General features: G+C 39.1%; 2 protein-coding genes across 2 annotated transcripts in view; one reads left to right on the top strand and one right to left on the bottom strand.

Moving 5' to 3' along the window:
- Positions 1–22,417, bottom strand: part of IMMP2L (inner mitochondrial membrane peptidase subunit 2) — a 1,062,180-nt gene that overhangs the window by 597,576 nt on the left and 442,187 nt on the right. The gene's annotated exons all lie outside the window — the stretch shown is intronic.
- On the top strand, positions 17,332–20,487 carry LRRN3 (leucine rich repeat neuronal 3). The gene has a single exon (XM_019514564.1). It carries the CDS (start codon positions 17,696–17,698, stop codon positions 19,850–19,852), a length of 2,157 nt encoding a protein of 718 aa, XP_019370109.1. The 5' UTR covers positions 17,332–17,695; the 3' UTR covers positions 19,853–20,487.

Genomic DNA, 22,417 nt, shown 5'->3' with positions numbered 1-22,417 from the left:
ATGAGATGGGGCCATGGGTAGGCAAGGAGCAGTGTCTGGTAGCAGGACAGGAGAGCAGGGCTGGGGCCAGGATCACAGGGCGTTGACAGCACTGTGCCATGCAGTGAGCAGATACATCACAGCTCTGCCCCAGGGCCCAACCCCATTCTGTCTCTGCCCCATAATCCTGACTCTGGCCCCGGCCCCACTTGCCTCATTTCCAGATGCCCCATCCCATGCACCCAACCAACTGCACTCTGCCCATGGGCATCCAGGGCTGGTCTCCATAGAGACCACACCCACTCATTCTGTCTGGCACCCCTAGACTACTTAGGGAGTTTTGGTGAGCTGGTGTGGGGGCTAATGGGTGGAGGCGGGGATCAGGGTTGCTGATCCAGTCCAGCACAGCTGGGGGTGGGGTGGTGGCACAGCTTGCAACAGCTCAGCAAATCTCCCTAAGTGATTCTCCAGCTCAAATAATTGCCCAAGAGGTTTAAAAGTCTTAAACCATTTTATGCATGAAGCTCACAAGCTCTTGGAAGAGATTGGGAATACTGAACCAAACCAATGAGCAGCAACAGTGTGAGCTGACCACTAGGAATAGTCAGACCAATTCCTACAGCATTTTATACCAACACCAAATGAGCCCCCACTGGGCTCAACAGAAAATCATGGGTTAAGCTGAACAGACTAAGATCTGGATACAGACAATTCATAACAACACTTCATAAGATGAACATCTTGGACAGCCCCCTGCATGAATGTGCTATCCAACAAAAAACACAGCACTTAATTGAAAGCTGCAATCTTTACAAATGCCCAGACAAGACAGATGGAATACGCATATGCACATTAAACAATAATACCAGACAGTAGTTCATAGATTTAGAAGTTGATACCTGTCTATTTGTAACACTCATACCATGAGCCCTAAGGCCCATCTGGCTAACTAGTAACCCTGTGTGGGACTAATGAGTGAGTGGTACAACTAAATTATTGGGACAACTAATGAAAAAAATAGGATAGGAAGGTCAAAGATTCAACATGTGAAAATAACTGCACCTGAGTGGGACACAAAGTAGAGCCTCCCGGGCCATACTGACTGGTCCTCAAAGGCATCCAAGGAACTGGTAGACGCTGCCCACTGGTGCTCTTCCTGGAAACATACACAGACAAGAAAGAGGAAAGTGGCCCTGCAGTCTCCAGGCACCTTCCGGGCCAGAGCCTCCTTCCTGGTCAAGTACAGGGCCCACTTGGCCAGGGCCAGGAGGAGGTTGACCAGGAGGTCCTGGGATTTGGTGGGGCTGTGGATGGGGTGACCAAAAACAAAAAGGGGGGGGGGGGGGGTGAAATTCAACCAGAACCTCAGGAGGGGAAGTTGATACCTGACACCATACAAAAGAAAAAGAAGAAACAAACCTTCTTGTTGTTAGTGGGAGACTTCCAAAAGTGTTAGGTGCGTGCGTGCGTGCGTGAGAGAGAGAGAGAGAGAGAGAGAGAGAGAGAGAGAGAGAGAGAGAGAGAGAGCAAAGTATACTGCCCTTTCTGCTCCAAAGCAATCTGACATTAAAGGGGCAGTATACTTTTTCCCACTTTCTCTAGTAACAGGGTTAAGCGTCTCCAGTTACAGTATCTCACTTCATAATTCCACTATTCTTCAAGGTCATGTTTTCACCCTCTGTTTTATGTATTTTATCCTTTCCTTTCTTCACAGTCTTTCCTGAACAGTGAATATCCTTGAAATCTTGTTTGCATTCCAGTCATGATTGCTATTCCATCATGTTTTTGTTATCCCTGTAACAGTTAACCAATGGTAGTCATGTGCAAGTATCAATATTCACTATTTAGTCTCCTCTTGTAAATAAAGTTTTAGTTAAACCCTCAAGTTACAGAAACAATACCACATGACTTTGGGGACCAGTTGTACGCACCATGAAAAATGAAGAGTAATAAAATGCAGAGTTGAAGCAAACAAACTGTGAATTAAGTTCTGGCTAAAATACATGTAAATAAACTGTTTGAACAAATACAAGCATAAGTAAAAATCACAGCATGGCCACAGATCATTTGAAGACTCCAAAAACTTTAATTCATTTGACTTCTTAGTGAATTTAAGTAACTCTACCTAGAAAATACATGAATTTGAAACAAGAGAAGGGCCATAGAAAATAACTGAGTAAGTTCAGCAGTAATGAAAATCAAAGCTCACTAAATCCCAGCTCACCTTACGAAAGCAAGTCCATTGAAGGTGAAGAGAAATAGACCCATATTTTGAAAGTGTAAAGGGTGAAGTCTAATTTGGCACAAAGCCTTGAAGTGCTCCATGTTCCTATACATTTCTCCAATAACATTATCAAAATATTACTAGTTAAAGGCCCTTTAATTAACATTCCCAAATTCTGTCTAGAACTTCAGCCTTATATTTATAAACTAATAAAAAGAATTCAAACCACCTCATCTCACCAACAATGATGCAAAACATTTTCCACTCTAAAATACGTAAAGACTTTCACCTAATCCTTAAATACTCAGTATTCTTAGCATATAATTTCTTCTTGATTAATATAATATAAAGCCTACATTTTCAAATTTAGGTGCACATTCATTTGTGTATAGCTAATGTACAGGTATATTTGATAAGTATGTATACAAAAATCTGCTTTGTATGTGCATACCTATTTGCATTATAACATGGCTTAGGGTGTGAGGCTCTTGCATGTGGTGCCGGGTGCCCAAGTGACAGGAAGAGCTGAGCTGGCCATGATCATCCCAATGGGCACTGCTGCTGCAGGGGAGTTGGCTGTGCACCATGCAGGGGGCAGGTGGGGGACCCACCCCTCCTACATACTTACTGGGGACAGAGCCTGGGTCTGATCCACTGCTGTAGCCTTACCCTGCTTGTATTCCCTCCAGCATGCTGAGGCAGGGGACTGAGGCAAGGAGGTGGGAGGCATAGAGACACTCTGGCATGTGCTAGAGCATGTCTCTGGAAGGTACTGCCTCTGGTTGTCTCAGGGCATGCTCCTAGACACCACTTTTTTCGTGTGTTTTTTTTTAAATTATTATTCTGTGATTTCCTGGTATCAAATTTAGACTCCTCACTGCAAATATGCAGCACAGGGAACATTTTTTCATTCCCAGTGTGCCTCTTCCGGCATCTCAAACTGCTCTGAGATGCCGCAACAGGCGTATGCTCACTCATCTGGACGTGGCCTGTAAGGGCAATTATGTTTGTTTAATTTGAAATTTTAACCATACATTCCGAAAGATAGACTTATAATGATTTTGTTAAGAATAACTACTTATCAGTAAAACACTGGACAAGACTACACATATTAAACCCCCAAATTATTCTCCACTTCATATCCAAAACACTGAGAGATGGAATAAAAGTGGTAAAAAAAAATGGAACATCTGAGAAGGAAATGAAAATGTATGATATGGCTACATCATAGGCTTTCAGGGAAGAGATCATATTTAAATGATCTTGGCCAGTGACATTGTAAGTGAGCCAATTCATCTAATATTAAGGGATTCAGATGATTTTATCAATTTAAATGAAGCACATAAAAATCCTTTTAAGAGCATCAGCAAGTAGTAAAAGGATTAGACTAAAAAAAAAAATTGGCTCTAAGTCTGAACATCATGGAGCAGTATAGTGGGTTAAGTGAGTTAGCAAACTTGGTCATAAATTACTTTCAGTCTAAATGGAAAGCAAGAAGACTTTAAAAAGATTCAGGCTGTGTTTCTGGAAAGACATTATTACTTCACCTTAATACCAAAATGAGGAAAAGTGATAGTGGATTAAGTTACACGTGCAGTATATTGTATTTATCCCTTCCGCTGTTTTTTCAAAGAAAGGAAATCATAAAAAGAAAAAAAAAGATTTGCATTTTAATTTTACCACTTCTGGGACAATAAGAAATGAACAATAATAATCTTATAGTATGGATGAGAGCTAAAGGATAGTTCACATAAGCATGAAAGATGACAAACTTCAGGTTTGGAAATATTTGTTTTGCTAATCATGTACAAAAATCAACTTAACATGTAATACTATTAATGAAGTGCTCAGCTAAGCAAAAACCATAATTAAAAATAAATACAAATCAATTTTTTTCCGTAATTAAAAATGAAAGTATCTCTACAAGCTGGTAATTTATGAGTGTGCATAAATCACTCTTACTAATATAAAATACTTCAGAGACCAGAACTTCCATTTCCCATTCTTTACCAAGAGTATTCTAAGGAATAATTTCTTTTTTGTAAATTATAACTTGTCAATTTTAGCATCCCATAACTGTCCTTGAAACAATCCACTTCTTTACAATACCTCAAGCAAAGTTAAAAATGCCCATTTATGTTTAACAGTCTATTACAAAACCTGTTTGTCCCAGCAATTCAGGATAAAACTAATCACCCAAAATTTTATGATCAATTACAAAGAAAGAGTATTTGGTCCTAAATTTCAGAGGAATGAACCATGTCATAAAAATATTATCTTTCATCCATTATTTTAACAAAAAAGAAAAAAGAAAAAGAAATACTGCTTTTTGGTGAGGAAATAACTCTCTCACTTTATGCACAGCTCAAACTATATCCCATGCAGGATATTGCATGTATATGCAAAATGCTAGCTGGGATGTTGATTCTGCTGATACAAATTATATGTACATCTTTAGAATTAGCTTTTTATAATTTTATAATTCAAAGTAATTTATTTCCTTGCACAAAAAGATATTTCACATTCATATGCTCCTTTCCCAAAATGCATCAAATCAGCAGCACACCCACTACTGAAAAGGAAAATAACTAAACAATGCCAAATGTCTGAAAGTTGTTCCAGTCATTAAAAGCTCTGACAACATATAATAAACTCAGAACAACAAAACAAGCATGAAAAGTCAAGAAACAAATACTACTTTGTCTTCTTTTAGACATAATCCTCGGACCTGAAAAAATTATTCAACCGAAGTAGGAACTACCAAAATCAGTTCTGTCGTTGCTATTATGGCTACTTTATTGCAGTGAGAGGTGCTTAGCAATGTTAGTCTTAAGTCCGGCTGAAGGCAGGGTAAAGCTACAACTTACAGACTAACTAAATCAGAGATGCACCAGCTTTCATAAACAGCAGCTTACTAGCATCTAATGAAATAAGCTGCTGCTTAGGAAAGCTACTGCATCTCTGATTTACTTACTCTGTGGCTAAATACAGGCATTCAGAAAGCCCAAACCTGAATTGATTCAGTCTTTGCAAGTTAGTCTAACCTGCGTAGACTGACTGACAAGCAAGTGAATAGAAATTCACTTTTCATTCTGGAAATGCAGTATACTACTTCAACCAGGTTTATCTTAAACCAGTTCCAGTCATTTTGAAACTGGTTTATGGGCACTGGACTTCTGTTCTGCTACAGGTTTAAAGCAGTTTCTGATCACTTAAACTTGTTTACGTGCAATTTCTGTCCCTAGCCTATAAGGTACACATCCTTCCTGCCACCTACATTATTGTACTCCCCAGGGATCCGTGTTTTCTTGAATAATAAAATTAATCAAAACATGAAATGAATGTATTTAGGAGAAAAATATAACATTAAAAACACAAGCAAGTGAATAAATTACACCATTTTCCTTCTATCAGTATTAGAGTTCCCTTTGGGCAATTAACTCCAGTTCTTAACGGTGTTTAGAATTCATTTTTTTTTAGGGGCCAACAAATGTGCCTAAAACCGGCCAGACTATTTTAACAGCCAGAAGTATTTTCCCTGAATGGGTTTGGTGACTACTTGAAAAATCATGACCAAAGTATACTTATCTATAGCTTTGGCCATCTGCTTTAAGCATTTTGTAATTGGGTACAATCATCAACAGTGAGAACATGACTGGTTCCCTGCCAACTGCACACCTAGCTAACTGCCAAGAGGTCCTCATGTACTACCAGCATGATGACGACTAGCAAAAGAACTTGAGCATCCATGATTGCATCTAGATTAAAATAAGTCATTACTTTCTCAACCTACAGTGGTGCCATAACTGGTGTAATTGCTCTGGACTTTTTATTGACAACAATGTAGAAGTCAGCAAGATGGTGAAACACGCAGCATAAGAACTTAAATGCATAATTATTAACATTCTTACCGTAGAAGAAAGTAAAACTTTTAAAGAAATCACTAAAGGTAACATCCAACTAAAATGGCAGTATTATATATTCATTTCATGATCTTTGAAGCAGAAATCACAAGCACTCATGATTCAGATTCATTTTAAAGTTTCTTTTAAAATTAGTCCAAATAGATGCAATTTACCAGATAGAGCCTAATCATTACTAAGACATGAAGTACTGCAAATGAGCTGCAGAGTACAGAATGAGCAGAAATGACAAAGGTGCATCTCTCTTCCACAATTAATTACTAGTTTAATTGAAGCGTATGCTTCTCAGTGTGTTCATATCATTTTCTATTTTTTCTCAGTTCATTTACATAAAACATCTGCCAGATTATTTTGTAAACTTTACGCTAGGGTCAAGAAATGCAGCTGATCAAAATTTAGTATATAAGAAGTGGTTTTATAGTTACAGAAATAAAGAAATCTCTTAGCAAACATCCCTTGGGAATTCATTCCTCTTTCATTTTGCTATGCTATGTATGCAAATAACCAGTAATGCTCAATTAAACCTGAACAGCATGTCAAACACACACCAATATAGAGGAAAGCTGAAATCTAAAATTGGGAAAAATAGCTTGTCCGGGAACCTCTTAGAAATGATCTTGAAAGTAGGTTGCTAGAATAATGTCTTCAACTATAGTGAAATCAAGTAAAGTTGTTTTGCTGATTAATACCATCTCATCGTTTTCTTCAACTCCCTACCTATCCATATCCATCTGCTGCCTCTTGCTTTATATTTAAATGGTAAGCGGTTTAAGGGATGCACAGAATTGTTTTGTTCTGTATTTGTACAGCACCTAGATTGCAGTCAGAGCCTATAACTGGGGCTCCTACATACTATGATACTAACAGTACACATTTATTATCTGTATTAAGTACTGAATGTGGGTCAAACACCTTGTCCTGCAAGCCACATAGCTTATTGAAGAGGCTGGCAACCTTTCACATCATGGGTCAGAATAGCCTGGCTCCAACTGGGTGACCTCCACAGTGCATTAGCAGCAGGGGGGCTTTTCTTGCACCTGTAATGGAGCCAGGCAGCTGGGAGCTGCATTCACAAGCCCAGCACCCTCAATTCACAGGTGCAGCACAGGTGCAGACTCCATTTGGGAAGGGGGGAGAGCTGCACCAGAGCCAAAGACCTGCAAACTATGCAGAGCTGCTGCCCCCTTCTTCCCTCCTGCCCCCAGCTCCCAGCTGCGGTTTCAGTGCCCCACTAGCTAGAAGCTGTGCCCATCCTACAGCCATAGGGCCTAGCTGTTTGTAGCTGTACAGCTACAGTGGACTGTACAGCTCCATGTAAGGGGAGGAGGGGGTGGTGGGAAGGAGAACTGGCAGCAGCGCAGTCACAGCAGAAAACTGCTTGGTACCAGCACAGGCATGGGCACAGACAAAGTCCTCAGCTCCGTGGGACAGACTCGGCCCACAGGATGTAAGTTGTTATTTGCTGATTTATTGCCATTTACCAGGTTCTAGAATTAATGGGACATTGGCAATGTAATTCAAAATAAGTGAGAGAGAGGAAATATTGCATCACAGTCACACAGCTTAAAAATCTGAGAAGGGATTCAACTGCTCTTCCAACAGATTGTATGTAATAAATCATTTGGCATATATAAACATTTATGCCAACATCTTATTCTACCTATTAGGTACCAAAGTGTGATCCTATTCATCACTGCTTGAGTCTCTGAAAAACAATTAATGAAAGGCAGATGTTCATTACTTTCTGCCATTTAGTCTTAAGGCTATGACAATGGAGTGTTACAAAAGGAGGGATTTGAGCAAGGTGGAATGGCATCACACTTAGGGAGAAAGTATCTGGCACCTAGATTATACTTTGATGAGCTCTATTTCCACTAGAAAATAAGATAATGTTTTTCAAAACACTAAGTAAACTGAAATAATTGTTGATAGATACAAGGTGACCTAATTCTCCCATTATCAGACTAATTGTATGCAAATATAATTTCACTGATATCAATTCATTTACATCAGAATACAATAGACACAAACAGCGGTGAATCAGATCCAATTAATAAAAGAGCAATTGTAAATTTTCTTTAAAATTCTAAGTTCTCATAAAACTGGTTCATCTAAATGTTTCCCAGGAACTAGCTTTACTTTTAAAGTTAATTTGAAAGAACATAAGCTACCCACAGGTATAAAGCACTTCTTTATGATGTAAGGATTTGTCAGACTGTTTTCCTGTGTTTATAAACATAAGTGTTTATCCTGTCTTACTTGCATTTAAACACATTAAGCCTTTGGCTTTCCCCGAGGCAAAATCAAGTCCAGGAAGTGAAATAAGAAGACAGAGGATCGAGTAGTACGTTCACAAAATAAAAATAAACACATGCGCTCTAGTATCAATTCATATACTATAAACTGTTTCCATATCAGTCAATCAAAACCCCAGATCCTATTCTACTTATTAAGCAACTTAATGTCCCTAAAGTGTCCAAGTATTTAAGTGTGATCCTATTCTACCCAGTTCAAGTCCCTTAAACCTGAGAGATCCTCCTCATCCCTACTCTGTGTGACCTACTGTTAAGCCTACAATTGGCAAACTATACATACATGGATTTTCAAAGACATTAAGGATGGCACCTTAGATACTTGAGAGCATAATACACACCTAATAGATGGAACAGAATGTAGCACAAAGCATTTTATCTTCTTTACACCTTGCAACTTAAGTAAGTGCCGATTATTATAGCATAGATTTTCACAAGTGAGTCATTTGAAAAAATAACATTTGGAATTTGCAAGTTTTTATAAAAAACCTAACACTAAACCAATACAACACAGCCCAAATTTTCAAACATTTACAGTGATATCTAGATGCCTGTATTTTGGAAGCCCAACCTGAGATACCCCAAAACAGTTGCCTATCTTCACAAGACAACATACTTGTATTTAAGGCAGTTGTAAGTAAAGAGGGCTTAGGAAATGATAACATCTTAAACCAGTGTGAGCTCTATGATAGAATATATATTTGAATACAGTGTCTTCTAGTGCCTTGCCCTGAAACTATATCACCTGACCTAATGACTTCTCTGTGGCTAGCTCAATATAAATATCCCTATTCCACTTTTTATGTGAAAACCATGTGCTTGAACCCAACATGAATCTTCAAAGGTGTCAAATTGAGAATTTATAAGTAAAAAAATATATTGTTTCCTTTTACTGGCCATTGTCTAGTTTGATTCTCTTATAATACTAATAAAGATGAAAATATCCCCAAAAAATGTTTTTCCTTTTGGACCCTTGGTACACAAGGATGGGGGAACTCATCCTTGGAAATTAAGTTTGCTAAGTACAATCACCACTTAGATCTGCACAGCTTTTCAAATATTTGAGATTTTTTTCAGACATAAAAATCCACAGAGAACAGTAATTATAATAAAACCATATACAAACTATTGTCACCCCACCCCCAGCTTTGGTTAGTAACATGTCCAGGGTTGCTGTCCAGTGATACATCTGAAAATGGTTATAACAGCAAGAACTGAGAAATGGTTCTTTCAATGGGTGTATTTGAGAGGTAGCTTTGTATGAACAGCTGTGTTTTGAAAATGCTTGCCACCTCTAAATTGGTCCTTGTGAAATGAGCTGTTTGCCTTATTGCCAGCAGGGCACATTGCAGCATAGCTGCTGCATTTTTACTTTTTATCACTGTCTCTCTAACTGCTGAAGTGGAAAAGAAAGATTGCCAAAACCTGACGTATTTCTTTTCTTTCTGCCCACTCCGACTTAGTTCGTAGCTGTCTGTTGCTCCAGTGATGAGAAACGATGCTCAGCTTATCCATTCCCTGAATGCCTTTTCCAGCTCGAATAATGGTGACGCCCCCTTGTGAACCAATGCATAAGCCTTAAATGACAGTGAGTGCAATGAACCTACTTAAGGCTTATCACTCATTGTCTACAGAAGAGATAATTAGTCTGCAAAGGGGAACATTTCCAAAGAGCCTAGAACTTGTTTAAAAAATAACAGGCACCACGATCATATCTAATAAAAGAGTCTGGGTGGATTTCAAACCACAATTCACAGAGGTAAAGTACGTCCAGGGAAAGTAAGAAATCTACCTATAAAGATTTAGGGCAGGTTTAGGTAGGAAGCTAAGTAAGCAAGGATGGCTTTGAAAGTATTAGTTAAATAACTGAATAATAAATAAATTGAATAAATTAAGGCAAGTTCCAAAAAATGCTTATTGCAACTTAAGAAGAACATAGGTGTCTAAATCCAATTAAACAGTTCACAAAACCCCTCACTGCTTAGGTGTCAAAAGATCTGCTACTGAGCATATCTCAAAGTACTGGCCTGCATATTTTGAATCTTCTCTCCTGCCTAAGGCCATCTGAGTTTCACAGCCAGGTGTCCATGTCCCAGAAGAGCCCCAATCTGCTAGGTAGGTGTTGAGCAAGGAGAGCATTTAGATGAGCACAAAGCAAAGAAGTTATGGCAATTTTCATTCAAAAGCATAGTGGTAGCGGTGCCCATCTTTTATAGAATAATGTAGCGATAAAAGTACTTACCCAGAAAGTGGGATACCCGGCATAGAGGCCTTCCTCAGCCTGAGAGGTTTTAAACCCACATTTCCTAACTCCCAGGAGGGTGAAACTAACCACTAGGCTATACACCAGACTGGAATGGGGGCAATTTTCTAGCCGTTCCCCCACTGAAGCTGTACCAAAAAGGAATGCAGAATTTATGGGGCCAGAAAAACATTAAGCAAGAGGGAAAACAGTGATTGATGGCCCTTACTTGGGAAAGAGGAAGTCCTGTGTTCTGGTCCTTGTTCCTAACACTGTGCATGCAAAAAGTCACTGGATGAAATGTGCTGAAGGTACTGACAGAGGGAATAAGAAACCCAGGACTCCCTTCTAAGAGAGTACGCTCATTATCAAGCTTTGCAGTCAAGGTCCCTCTTGCTTACTCTCTGGTGTTATAAACCTTGAAGTCTTTCTATGCACAGCTTCAGAAAGAAGCCTGTAGAGTATCATCTACCACTCTAGTCCATTACTTGGTGGTTCAGGTACTTTCCTGGCTGGTGAGTGACATTGGGCTTGAACCCCTCGGGCTGAGGATGGTCTACCACCCATCTCTCCTATTTCCAGACTAAACTATTATAAATAGCTGGCTCTTCCTCCTTCTCATTTTACACCCCTCTCAATCTCCCATGTTTTAGAAGAGAAGAATAAACTAGTAAGTCACTTCCAAAGGAACAATTTAAGAAGTGAGTTTTGCACTGGAATTCCTTGTTTCACCTGACATATTTAGGGCTGCAAAAATGTTCCCAAGTCTAGGAGAGAGGTAGGATATCAGACCCAGTTCTTTCTTTAAGGTTTTCTAATGGCTGCTTTAGGCATCTGCTCATCAGGCTGACTTCTGTGAATCCCATTCTTCAGCACTTCATATTCCCCACTTGCTATACAGACAATTTAGGTGTCTAATCTGGGTTTGTGAATCCCACTTACGGGGTTGAACACTAGGCCTGTGCAAATAGGGAAGTATTTGATTCAGATTTGGCCGATTCGGAGGACAGTGATTCAATTTAGTGATTCAAATCGCTGTCCCCATTCAATTCAGCCAAATCGGAATTGGAGATTCGGCACTGATTTGGTACGGATTGGCCAGAGAGAGGCAGGCACAGCTGGGAGGCTGGAGGTTCTCCCATGACTTCTCCGGCTGTGCCTGCCTCTCCCCAGGCAGGGGGAGCCGTGGGAGAAGCCCCCATGGATGCCCGGCCCAGCCCCATCCCCCACCTGTCCCCAGCCTCCTGGTGCCCTGCCGAGCCATGCTGCACCCACGCCGTAGGGCAGCTGCCACGTGGGTGCCAGGCAGGGAGGCAATCCCCGCTGCTGCCCACTACCTCATGCTGCATGTGGGGGCTCTGCTATGAGACCTCAGAGGCCCTGATTGCTGCTGCTGCATCTGGTGAGTGCAGAGCTCTTCTTCTTTTTTTTTTTTTTAACGTGCTCAGAGGCTGGGACCAGGCAGGGGACGAGGCTGGGTAGACGCAGGTTCAGCCAGAGGAGCCGTGGGAAAACCTGCAGCCGCCTAACCGTGCCTGCCTCTCCCCCACCAATCTGAATCTCTGAATATTTCTGAATCTTTTCTGAATCAATTTGGAAGCTTCAGATTTGATTCGGGCCTCTTAATGGGTCACCAGATTTGATTTGGATTTGGAGATTCAGCCACCAAATCGGGCCGAATCTCCTCCGAATCTAAGCGGTGACTGAAGCTTCGCACAGCCCTACTGAACACCTAAATGTTAGGTGTGCTCAGAGTCACAATACCCAAGTATATGTATGGATCTGAATCTTAGGGGCTTAAGCAAACAGCAGAAGATGCACTGTTTTTAGGTTTTTACATGTCTGTAGGTTTTAGGAATTATTTTTAGGTTCTTACATGTCTGTATTGAAAAAAAAAGGATCTGGATAAGCAAATGTACTTAAAGTAAGAGCCAGTTGATAATTTCTGTCTTCACTTAGCTATCTAGCAAATAAAAAGAATTCTATAATAATCTCATTTTTAATGAACTATTAATAAAACATTAATCCTTGAACTTCTGTTCTGTAAGAGATTTAGCAAGTGACATATACATTCTTCCGGGGAACACCTTCATCCAGAGTACTAACGCACCCAGGGGCTCCATGAGATCCTTTGAAGGGTGTTGTAGGAAATATGAGGAGATAAAGGAGGTGTCAAAATTTAAGGGTAGGCTTAGGTTTTCTCTGATTGGTGGCTCCCCTCTCCCTGACCACTCCACAAGGAGGTAAGCTCTGTAATAAATAAATTAGCATCTGAAATGGGAAGCTGCTTGATTCACAAGAGTTATGGAGGAGTGTCTGGAGTCCAACAAGGAGTGCCTCAAGTCTAAGAAAGGTTGAGAACCACTGTCCTAGGCCTTGGATCTCACTGTATTTTTACTACTACTTTTCAAATAAGAAATTTAAAATGTATCCATTTTGATTAGAACAACGTTAATAGCTGGTTTTATTCAGTCTTTACACGGGCAACATTCCTTTCGAACTGGCAGTGTTATCTGAGAGAATGAAACTAAGTAAGAATTTCTGGATTTGCCCCTTGCAAAGCAGTCCCCTAAAAGCTCCATATCAGATTGCACTAAGATGTAGTGTATTTATTAAAGTATTTCAGCATAAAAAGTTAGTCATTAACAAGATGAAATAAAAATTAGTAACAAGATTTCAGTTTCAACTTTGTTAACTATCAATTGTAATATCTAATAGAGAGTGTACCAGGAGAAGTATTCAGAGAGACTGTCTTTTCAAACCATCTTTGTGATCAATAACATTATGTTAAACAGGTGTTTTAACTTTCCAGCATACAGCAAGAAAGTGACAAGCTTGATAATTCCTCAGTATGTAAATATTAGTTGATAGTGGGTGTGTCTACACATGGGCTTTAATGCACATTAGCCTATTTTAATGCACTTTCACTAATGAACATTAAAATAGCCTAATGTGCCTTTTTCTAGTACCACACAAAGGAGGTACTAAATATAATGCACATAACCAAAGTGCAGTAATAAATGCGTAGATGCACCCAGTAAGTGGTACTATATTACCTCTTTGCCAGGGGCATATTAGCTGCAATAAGAAAGCTTCCAGTATATATCTGAGTATCTATTTTCATAGATGCAGTACCAGATACACTATCCAAACCTGATGCAGGTACAGAAAGCATAAAACACAACCAATATGCATATAACATATCCACCTTCCCAGAGCATGTGCACAAATTTCATTTTCCTTTTAAAAATGAAGCCTTATGAAATTTATATTGGAAAGAAAACATTTAATTCTTCAAAGCTTCATTTTTAATAACAAAATGTGATTAGTCTTTCTAACATTGAATACAAAATACTAATGTGTGCATGGTATAGATTTTTAAACAGCAAATTACAGCTAACATCTCATTCTGAAATCTCTTGTACAGGCCTCTGTTCAAGGTTAGGAATTAATCACAAAAAAATAAAATCAATACAACCAGTTGACATAAGCAAAGTCCACAATGACCTGTCAGAGCAAGTCACATTTTACCTTCTATGTATCATTTTATAAATAATGTATGAATGCTACACAACATTATTCAGTGCTTTGGTGTCTTGATTTGATACCAGCCCCCCCTCCCCCCCCCACACACACATTAACGATCCAGGGATCTGTTACTCTCTCCATTATGCTACCTTGAAATCACACTCAAAATGTAAAAATATGCAAAAATCCCCAAACAATTAAGCTGATTTATATTTTACTGCACAAGTATTTGTCCTGTCCATTTCTTGCTTCCTTCACTATTATTATCTCCAGAGCATCTTCTCTTCTCATGATAAATCAAGACTCAGTGCTTAAAAACATGCATTCTATGCCCAGAAAAAAATCCCTCCAAAGTAAAGTGGATCACTCATCCGCATGAAGCATGAATGTAAGTCTTTGCTGGATCAGGATGTCACACTGGAAGCTTGAAAGCATGCTGAAGCCCTTACGAAGACTTCTGTATCAGGCCCCTAACTTAACCCTGCTCTGAGTAACGTAAATTAACTATAATGACTCAGTCTTCCAAACTGATCCCTACGCATAGATCATTAGTAAGTGGCACAGCACTCCAAGTGAGTGCACAAACATCCACCAACTTGCAGGACTGGATCTAAATGAGCAGTGAGTTATATGAATGTTTTCCATGTATATGTTTATTTTTCTGCAGGTCTGAAGTTTATATTACTTAAAGAAATGAAGGAACATATTCTTTTTTGGGTATTTAGTCTGTACCAGTATTTCTTTGCAGTTTAGAATGAACTGGACCAATTCCATAAATATGTATTATAAAATTTCAAAACAGCAGAATGTTTTCTGTATGTTTATCCCACACATTGTCTGTTCACTTTAATACACTTATATTTTTAAGTTAAATGGTAAAACAGCTTTGCATTTATGTACTACAAGGAGCAGTACTCAAAAATTGGCCAAATATCTTCTCCAGTGTATCAGTTGCAGTTTTATACTGTATTCAAAGTGTGTATTATAAGTAAACCAGAGGAAAGGGTAGCTAATAAGTAACCCTATTTATCTGAGGCAAAATGGGAATATGTTTTAATTATTAAAAACATATTTTTGTTAATGAAAAATATGTATGAGACAGAATAGATGAAATGCAAATAGGATACAGATGCAAATGTATTAAAACAAGGGGAAATGGGGAGCAACTTAGACCTTCGATAAGCATACTGGACACAAGATCAATAGGCACTTCTTTTAAAGTAGAAAAAGAAAAGGACCAAGAAATCCCAGTGTGCTTGTCTTGCTGTCTTCAGCAGTTTTAATTTAAGATAACGTTTATCACGACCAGAACATTTACTAGTTATCTGGAACTTGTAAGTCAGTTTTACAGATAAGGATTCAATGCCAACAAATGAAGGGACAGAGCCAAATCAGATGTAGTTCAAATTTCAGATGCTTTACATCTCTGAAGACAGGAACCTTTTGCCAAGCATGTAATGTTTCTGTCTGTCTGTACCAGCGACATCTCAAATTGCATTTATCAATGTCATGAAACATTGGCCCTATCTTACAGGTTGTAAACAATGCCATTTTGAATTTTAATACTGGAGGTAAATCAAATGGCAAGAAAAATACATAGACTCATTAGACTGCATTCAAATGAGCATGGACCTGCAGTATGTGGCACCACAGACCTGTCTGTGGCACCACACGTCACACATGCAGGGATTCCCCATGCTGCTGCTTTGCAGCAGGGTACAGCTTGACCCCGGGAAATCTCGGGGTAAAAAAAAAAAAAAACCCAGGCCAAAATAAAGCAGGGCAGCACATGTGGCAGCACTGCAAGTTACCCAAAACGGAAGCCTGGCCAGCCGACAGCTGGAATGGATCACCATGGCTGCAGCTTCCTGAAGCACCCAGGACCACAGCACAGCTGCTGGCCCTAGCCTCCCCTACCTCACTCGGGGTAACCTACCATGCACCAGAGCACATGTGGCATGGGTGTTTCCTGAGGACATGTAGCAGAGGCCAAAGGTGTGCCACTGCTACTTGTCCCCAGGGAAACAAATGTCCGCACTCATCTGGATGCAGCCATAAAACACATTTGAGTCCTGACATGAATACTATACTGAGATTTCCTGAACCTGATAGTCTGAGAACCATTTCATGTATAAAGACATCACAGCTTTTTCATCTGCCAGGATACATTTTAAAAGAGCAATCCTGTAAGATGAAGAAGGGCAGAATCCTCCATGCCAAGGAGGTCAATAGAGTCTGGGAGTACTCAGTACCTCCTTAGCAGAGCTCCTTGAACACAGTGCTCAGAGTGAAGACTGGAGTTTAATAATTAAACATGGTTTTTTGTTTTAGTCCCAATCCCTCTTCCCCCTTCCCCTTTAGAAATTATAAAGGTACTTGGCTGTTACTACTCCTTAGTGCAACTGAATTCTTTCTCAAGTAAGAATAAGAAAGGGAGTAATTATACTGACTTTGCCAGTATGACAAACAGTTACTCCCCCCACTCCACCACCAATTTTATCTTCCAAAAAAGTTTAATCTTGCTCCTTGAATATACGCTATAACAAGAACTGGAAAAAAGATAAAAATCCATGGATTATCAATTTTGTATATTACTGTATAAATATCTTACAGGTGTGTCTCAGAATACCCTCATTTTGGGGCTACATTAATGCAATAATTCCTTTTTTCTTTGATTACATATAAATGATGTTCTTTATATTTTTAAACTTCATGTTCAGAAAGTAAATATTCATACTCTGCAGGATATTGCTTGGTAGTTAAGTTTTCAAAGCTAATAGAGCTGAATCTGCTTCTAGTGATAACACTAGGAAAAAAGAAAATATTCCAAAGTAGTGAGAAATATGTAGAAAAATCTTACTGATGTATTCTGTTTTATATTTTGTATTTTGTGGATCATCAGCTTGTTGTAGTGCAGTGTTCCCTACTGGACACATGACAAGCTACAAGTCTAAAGACATATTACTATATTAACTTCATTTATGCTGTCTGGATAACACTGCTATACTCTAGACACCACAAGTCATTTTCTTTTCTTACTTGCAATAATTAATATTAGAGAGAGATAGCTAAATTAATTTATAACCGTATAGTTTCTTATACTAATTATTTCCTCTTCTTCTATTTTAGGTCATCCTGTCATTCCTGCAAATACTAATCAATCATGGGATTTGAAGTTAATACTATTAAATAAATGAATTGCTTAATCTCTTATGATCATCTATACATGCTTCATCTTCACAAAGCTTATCAGTGTTATGTCATCAAGGAGAGAGTGACCCTCATATCTACAACATGTCTATTATCATTGGACAAGGTGGTTGCAAGGTTTCCACTTATTTTCAGGAAGAAAGTTTTTTGCTTTTTTGGCAGTCATCACTTGACAAATGCAAGTGTTTGCTTTATCTAATGGCCAGCCCTTAATGAACTCAAAACCAGTATCTGGAATTTTTAAGGGCCCATTACTTTTGTGAAGACTTGAGCTAAGATGAAGGACATGCCACTCAAAATTAATTTTCTACTTGGCCTAGTAACCACTGCACTAGTACAAGCGGTAGAAAAAAAATTGAACTGCCCAGAATCATGCACATGCGAGGTCAGACCTTGGTTCACACCAAGATCTGTCTACCTGGAGGCTCCAACAGTAGACTGTAATGATTTAGGCCTTTTACATTTCCCAACCAGACTGCCTGCTGACACCCAGGTTCTACTTCTACAGACTAACAATATTGCAAAAATTGAATACTCAGTAGACTTCCCAGTGAACCTTACTGGTCTGGATTTATCTCAAAACAATTTATCTTCAGTGACCAATATTAATTTGAGAAAGCTTCCACGGCTTCTTTCAGTGTACCTGGAGGAAAACAAACTTACAGAACTGCCTGAAGAATGTCTCTCTGGACTCAGAAATTTACAAGAACTCTACATTAATCACAACTTACTTTCTACAATTGCACCAGGAGCTTTCATTGGCCTTGATAATCTTCTCAGACTTCATCTCAATTCAAATAGCCTGCAGATGATCAACAGTAAGTGGTTTGAAGCTATTCCTAATCTTGAGATTCTCATGATTGGAGAAAATCCAATCATCAGAATCGAAGATATGAACTTTAAGCCTCTTATCAATCTGCGCAGCCTGGTTTTAGCAGGCATAAATCTCACTGAAATACCTGATAATGCTTTGGTTGGCCTTGACAACTTAGAAAGCATTTCATTTTATGACAACAGATTTGTTAAAGTGCCCCATGTTGCTCTTCAAAAGGTTACAAATCTTAAATTTTTGGATTTAAATAAGAATCCTATTAACAGAATACGAAGAGGAGATTTTAGTAATATGCTGCACCTAAAAGAGCTGGGAATTAATAATATGCCTGAACTGATTTCTATAGATAGTCTTGCTGTTGACAATTTGCCAGATTTGAGAAAAATAGAAGCTACCAATAACCCCAGACTATCTTATATTCATCCAAATGCATTCTACAAGCTGCCCAAACTGGAATCACTCATGCTCAATAGCAATGCACTTAGTGCCCTGTACCGTAGTACAATAGAGTCTTTGCCTAACCTCAAGGAAATCAGCATACACAGTAATCCAATTAGATGCGATTGTGTAATCCGCTGGATTAACATGAATAAAACCAATATTCGATTCATGGAGCCAGAGTCATTATTTTGTGTGGATCCTCCAGAATTTCAAGGCCAGAATGTGAGGCAGATACATTTCAGGGAAATGATGGAAATCTGCCTCCCACTAATAGCCCCTGAAAGTTTCCCATCTACTCTGGATTTAAAAGCTGGCAGCCATGTTTCTTTACACTGCAGAGCAACAGCAGAACCAGAACCTGAAATCTACTGGATAACACCATCAGGTCAGAAACTTTTGCCTAATACTGCTTGTGATAAATACTACATTCATTCTGAAGGAACATTAGACATAAGTGATGTAACACAAAAAGAAAGTGGCCTTTATACATGCATAGCAACTAACTTAGTTGGTGCAGATTTAAAATCAGTTATGATTAAGGTTGATGGCTCTTTCCCCCAGGACAGTAGTGGATCTTTGAGTATAAAGATAAAAGATGTAAAATCTAATTCTGTTCTCGTTTCATGGAAAGCAAAAGCTAAAATTCTGAAATCCAGCATCAGATGGACTGCTTTTCTGAAGACTGAAAACTCTCAGGCTGCACAAAGCGCTCGAATTCCATCTGATATAAAGGTATATAATATAACACATCTAAATCCATCCACTGAATACAGAATTTGTATAGACATTCCGACTATCTACCAACAGAATAAGAAAGAATGTATCAATGTCACCACAAAAGGATTGGATCTTGAAGTGAAAGATTATGAAAAGAGCAACATAACAGGATTCCTGCTCTGCCTTGGTTCTCTTTTGGGAGTCATCTGCATGGTGTATCTCTACAGTTGCATCTCACAGGAAATGAACTACGATGTAGGACGCAGTTATTTAAGGAATTACCTGAAGAAACAACCCTTTTCATTCAACGAGCTTTATCCTCCTCTAATCGGTCTTTGGGACACAGGGAAAGAAAAAAGCACAGCACTTGAAGTCAAAGCAACTGTAATAGGTATTCCACGTAATATGTCATCAAATACCAATACTACAAAATTAAATTTCTGAAAGAAAAAGCACAAGCCTTTGTGCTAAATATTAAGGCAAAAAAGTATTACTCTTCAGAATTCAGAAGGCTAGACTCTGCTGCTGCTGACATAGAGGAATATGTACTGATTCAGCATAAAAGAACATTTTTCACACACTGGCTTCTACGAGTATTGTGCCAACCAAATACAATTACTCAATTTTCTAGAACTTTTGTGTGACTTTTGAGTCTGGAAAACAGTGCAAGTAGCTAAGAACATTTTCTGTATTTTTTTTAATTATGTAAGAGTAGTGGAACTGAGCAATACCTCCTCCTGTGTTGTATTACACACACTAGCCACGAGTTTCTGCAGTGACCAGATAAATTAGAATTGACACATGGTGTAATGAAATGGACAAATTCTGTAGAATAGACACAGTGAGTATGTGAAACTTTTTTATGAAGAAAAATACATTTTTGATTACAATCAAAATAGTTTTTGGCTTGTTTGTTTCTATAAAAAAGGGAATTCTTCTTGAAGCTCCTGTCATTTTAATATCTGATCAAATAGCTAAATATATTCTGTTGAAATGCAGGTCTGACTGCATAGGAAAGTTTTGCTGTTTTTTAGGCTGTAAAATTGCAATAACCACACAATAAATACTTTTATAAAGTACTTATCCATATCGTTAAGAATTAACAACTACATATTTTCCTTTCACTCATTAAGAAGGGGAAAAACCCAAACAACTCAAGCCTGATAAGGAAACATACAATGAGATATGTTACCACCCATTCAGATTTCTCTTTTTACCTGGAGCCTGAAAACTGGACATAATTATTAGACTCAGGTATTATGCATCCAATATCTTGGGTGCAATAAAAAGCCTAATGTAATCATTAATAATGTCTAAATATTAGGTTGCCTGTTACACAGAATAATCAGTCTGTGTTAACAGTCTTGATCACATATATCATCTCTTTGTGGGCCTCCACACTTCTTTCCAGAGATGACAAATATCAACAATTGGTATATTAATGCCTTCAGCTTTGAAGATATTACATGCAAATAATTGGATGACGTAGACTACATTAGTTGGACTGAAATGAAATAATTTGCTAATTCCACTTAAATTGGGTTTCATGGCAAAATTCTTATTTTGTTCATTGGAAGTAGGAAATGAGCAGTAAACATTGCCAGAAACAACCCATGCATTGTTTCTAAATTTAAATTCTATGAAGATCAAATATATCTGATATTGACTGTCTCAGCACAAAAGTCCACTAGTTATGACATGTAAAGGAGTGCTGACTTCTAGTTCAAGAATGACATGAAGAAACAAACAGGAAAACTGCTACTTACTCCAAAAGTGGCAGGGAACTAAGCAGAAAAAAACAGAGCTACCACTGACCAAATGAATAACAAAAATGAGTATAAGAATGTGTAGAGATCTTACATAATACACTAAAATTAGTTTTTAAATATATTTTAATATTAAAACCTCACAATAAAATTGTTTTAATCCTCAAAAACTCATCTACAATAAATTTATCTCTGGATCTTGAATACTGTGGACAGTTCTGGTCCCCACATCTCAAAAAGGATGCAAGAGAATTAGAAAAGGTACAGAGAAGGGTAACCAGAATGATCAGAGGCATGTAGCAGTTGCCATGCCAGGAGACACTAAAAAGGCTAGTTAAGATAGAGGTCTATGAAACCAGGAAGGACATGGACCAAGTGAATAGGTAGGGCCTGGTTTAAATCATGGGCCCAGCTTACTAACATCATAGCTCAATTGTGGTGAGGGCTGCCATTTTCACACCCAAATCATGGTGCACACTCCCCCACCTTGCCCCCTGACTGGCTGAGAGGGGAGGTTAAGGGACAGGCTTAATTGCAGAAGCTAAGGCCTTGCTTCTAAGGCCTCTGATTGCTGCTGAAAAGCACCCCCCTCCTTCCCCCCCAACCTCACTGAAAGAGGCAGGACCAGCAGTAGTGGACCATCTTATCTGTGTTATTTCTGACAGGTAGGAAGGACATTCCCTTTTAAAAAATGCCACTCTGCTCTGTTGGGCTCCCAGCCAATCGGCAGTGAGTCTGAGCTTAGAAGCTGCTAGCTGCCTTAAGGCAAAAGCCCTGATACTGGGTAGCAGAGGGGCTATTTACTCCTCCAGGTGGGCAAACTGGAGTGCGGGAGGTTGAGGGTACCTGGGAAATGCCTTGGCAGCTGGCTCTAGCACTGTGTTGGGGAGAGGCAGTTTGCTCCTCTTATGTGTGTTCTCTCCCCCGCACCCAATCTCTGGTGCCCCAGTTTTCCCACCAGAAGGAGCAAACAGTCCATCCCCTATGTGACACCAGAGCCATCTCCTCAGACAGCCCCCAGGTGCACCCAACCCTCATGCCCCAATTTTCCTGCCCTGAGGAGTAAACAGTCCCTCTTCTACCCATCCTCAAGCTCTCTTTTCACCCTGTCCCTTTTGTGACTCCTTCTCCCCTCCCCTGGGCTGCTAGGCTTTTGCTGCTGGCTGGAGAATACTTTCCCAGACTGCAGCAGCCCTCTTGTTGCAACAAAATGCTATGATATGGCTGCTTGCTGGAGAACTCC

This window comes from Gavialis gangeticus, unplaced genomic scaffold, assembly GCF_001723915.1.
Source record: "Gavialis gangeticus isolate Ggan-Ray unplaced genomic scaffold, GavGan_comp1, whole genome shotgun sequence".
In the NCBI taxonomy this organism is placed as follows: domain Eukaryota; kingdom Metazoa; phylum Chordata; order Crocodylia; family Gavialidae; genus Gavialis; species Gavialis gangeticus.
Note: the sequence above shows the minus strand (reverse complement) of the source record. Positions and strands in the feature narration are given on the sequence as shown.

Excerpts from the sequence above, each read along its gene's own strand:
- LRRN3 (XM_019514564.1), top strand. The coding sequence starts at position 17,696 with ATGAAGGACATGCCACTCAAAATTAATTTTCTACTTGGCCTAGTAACC.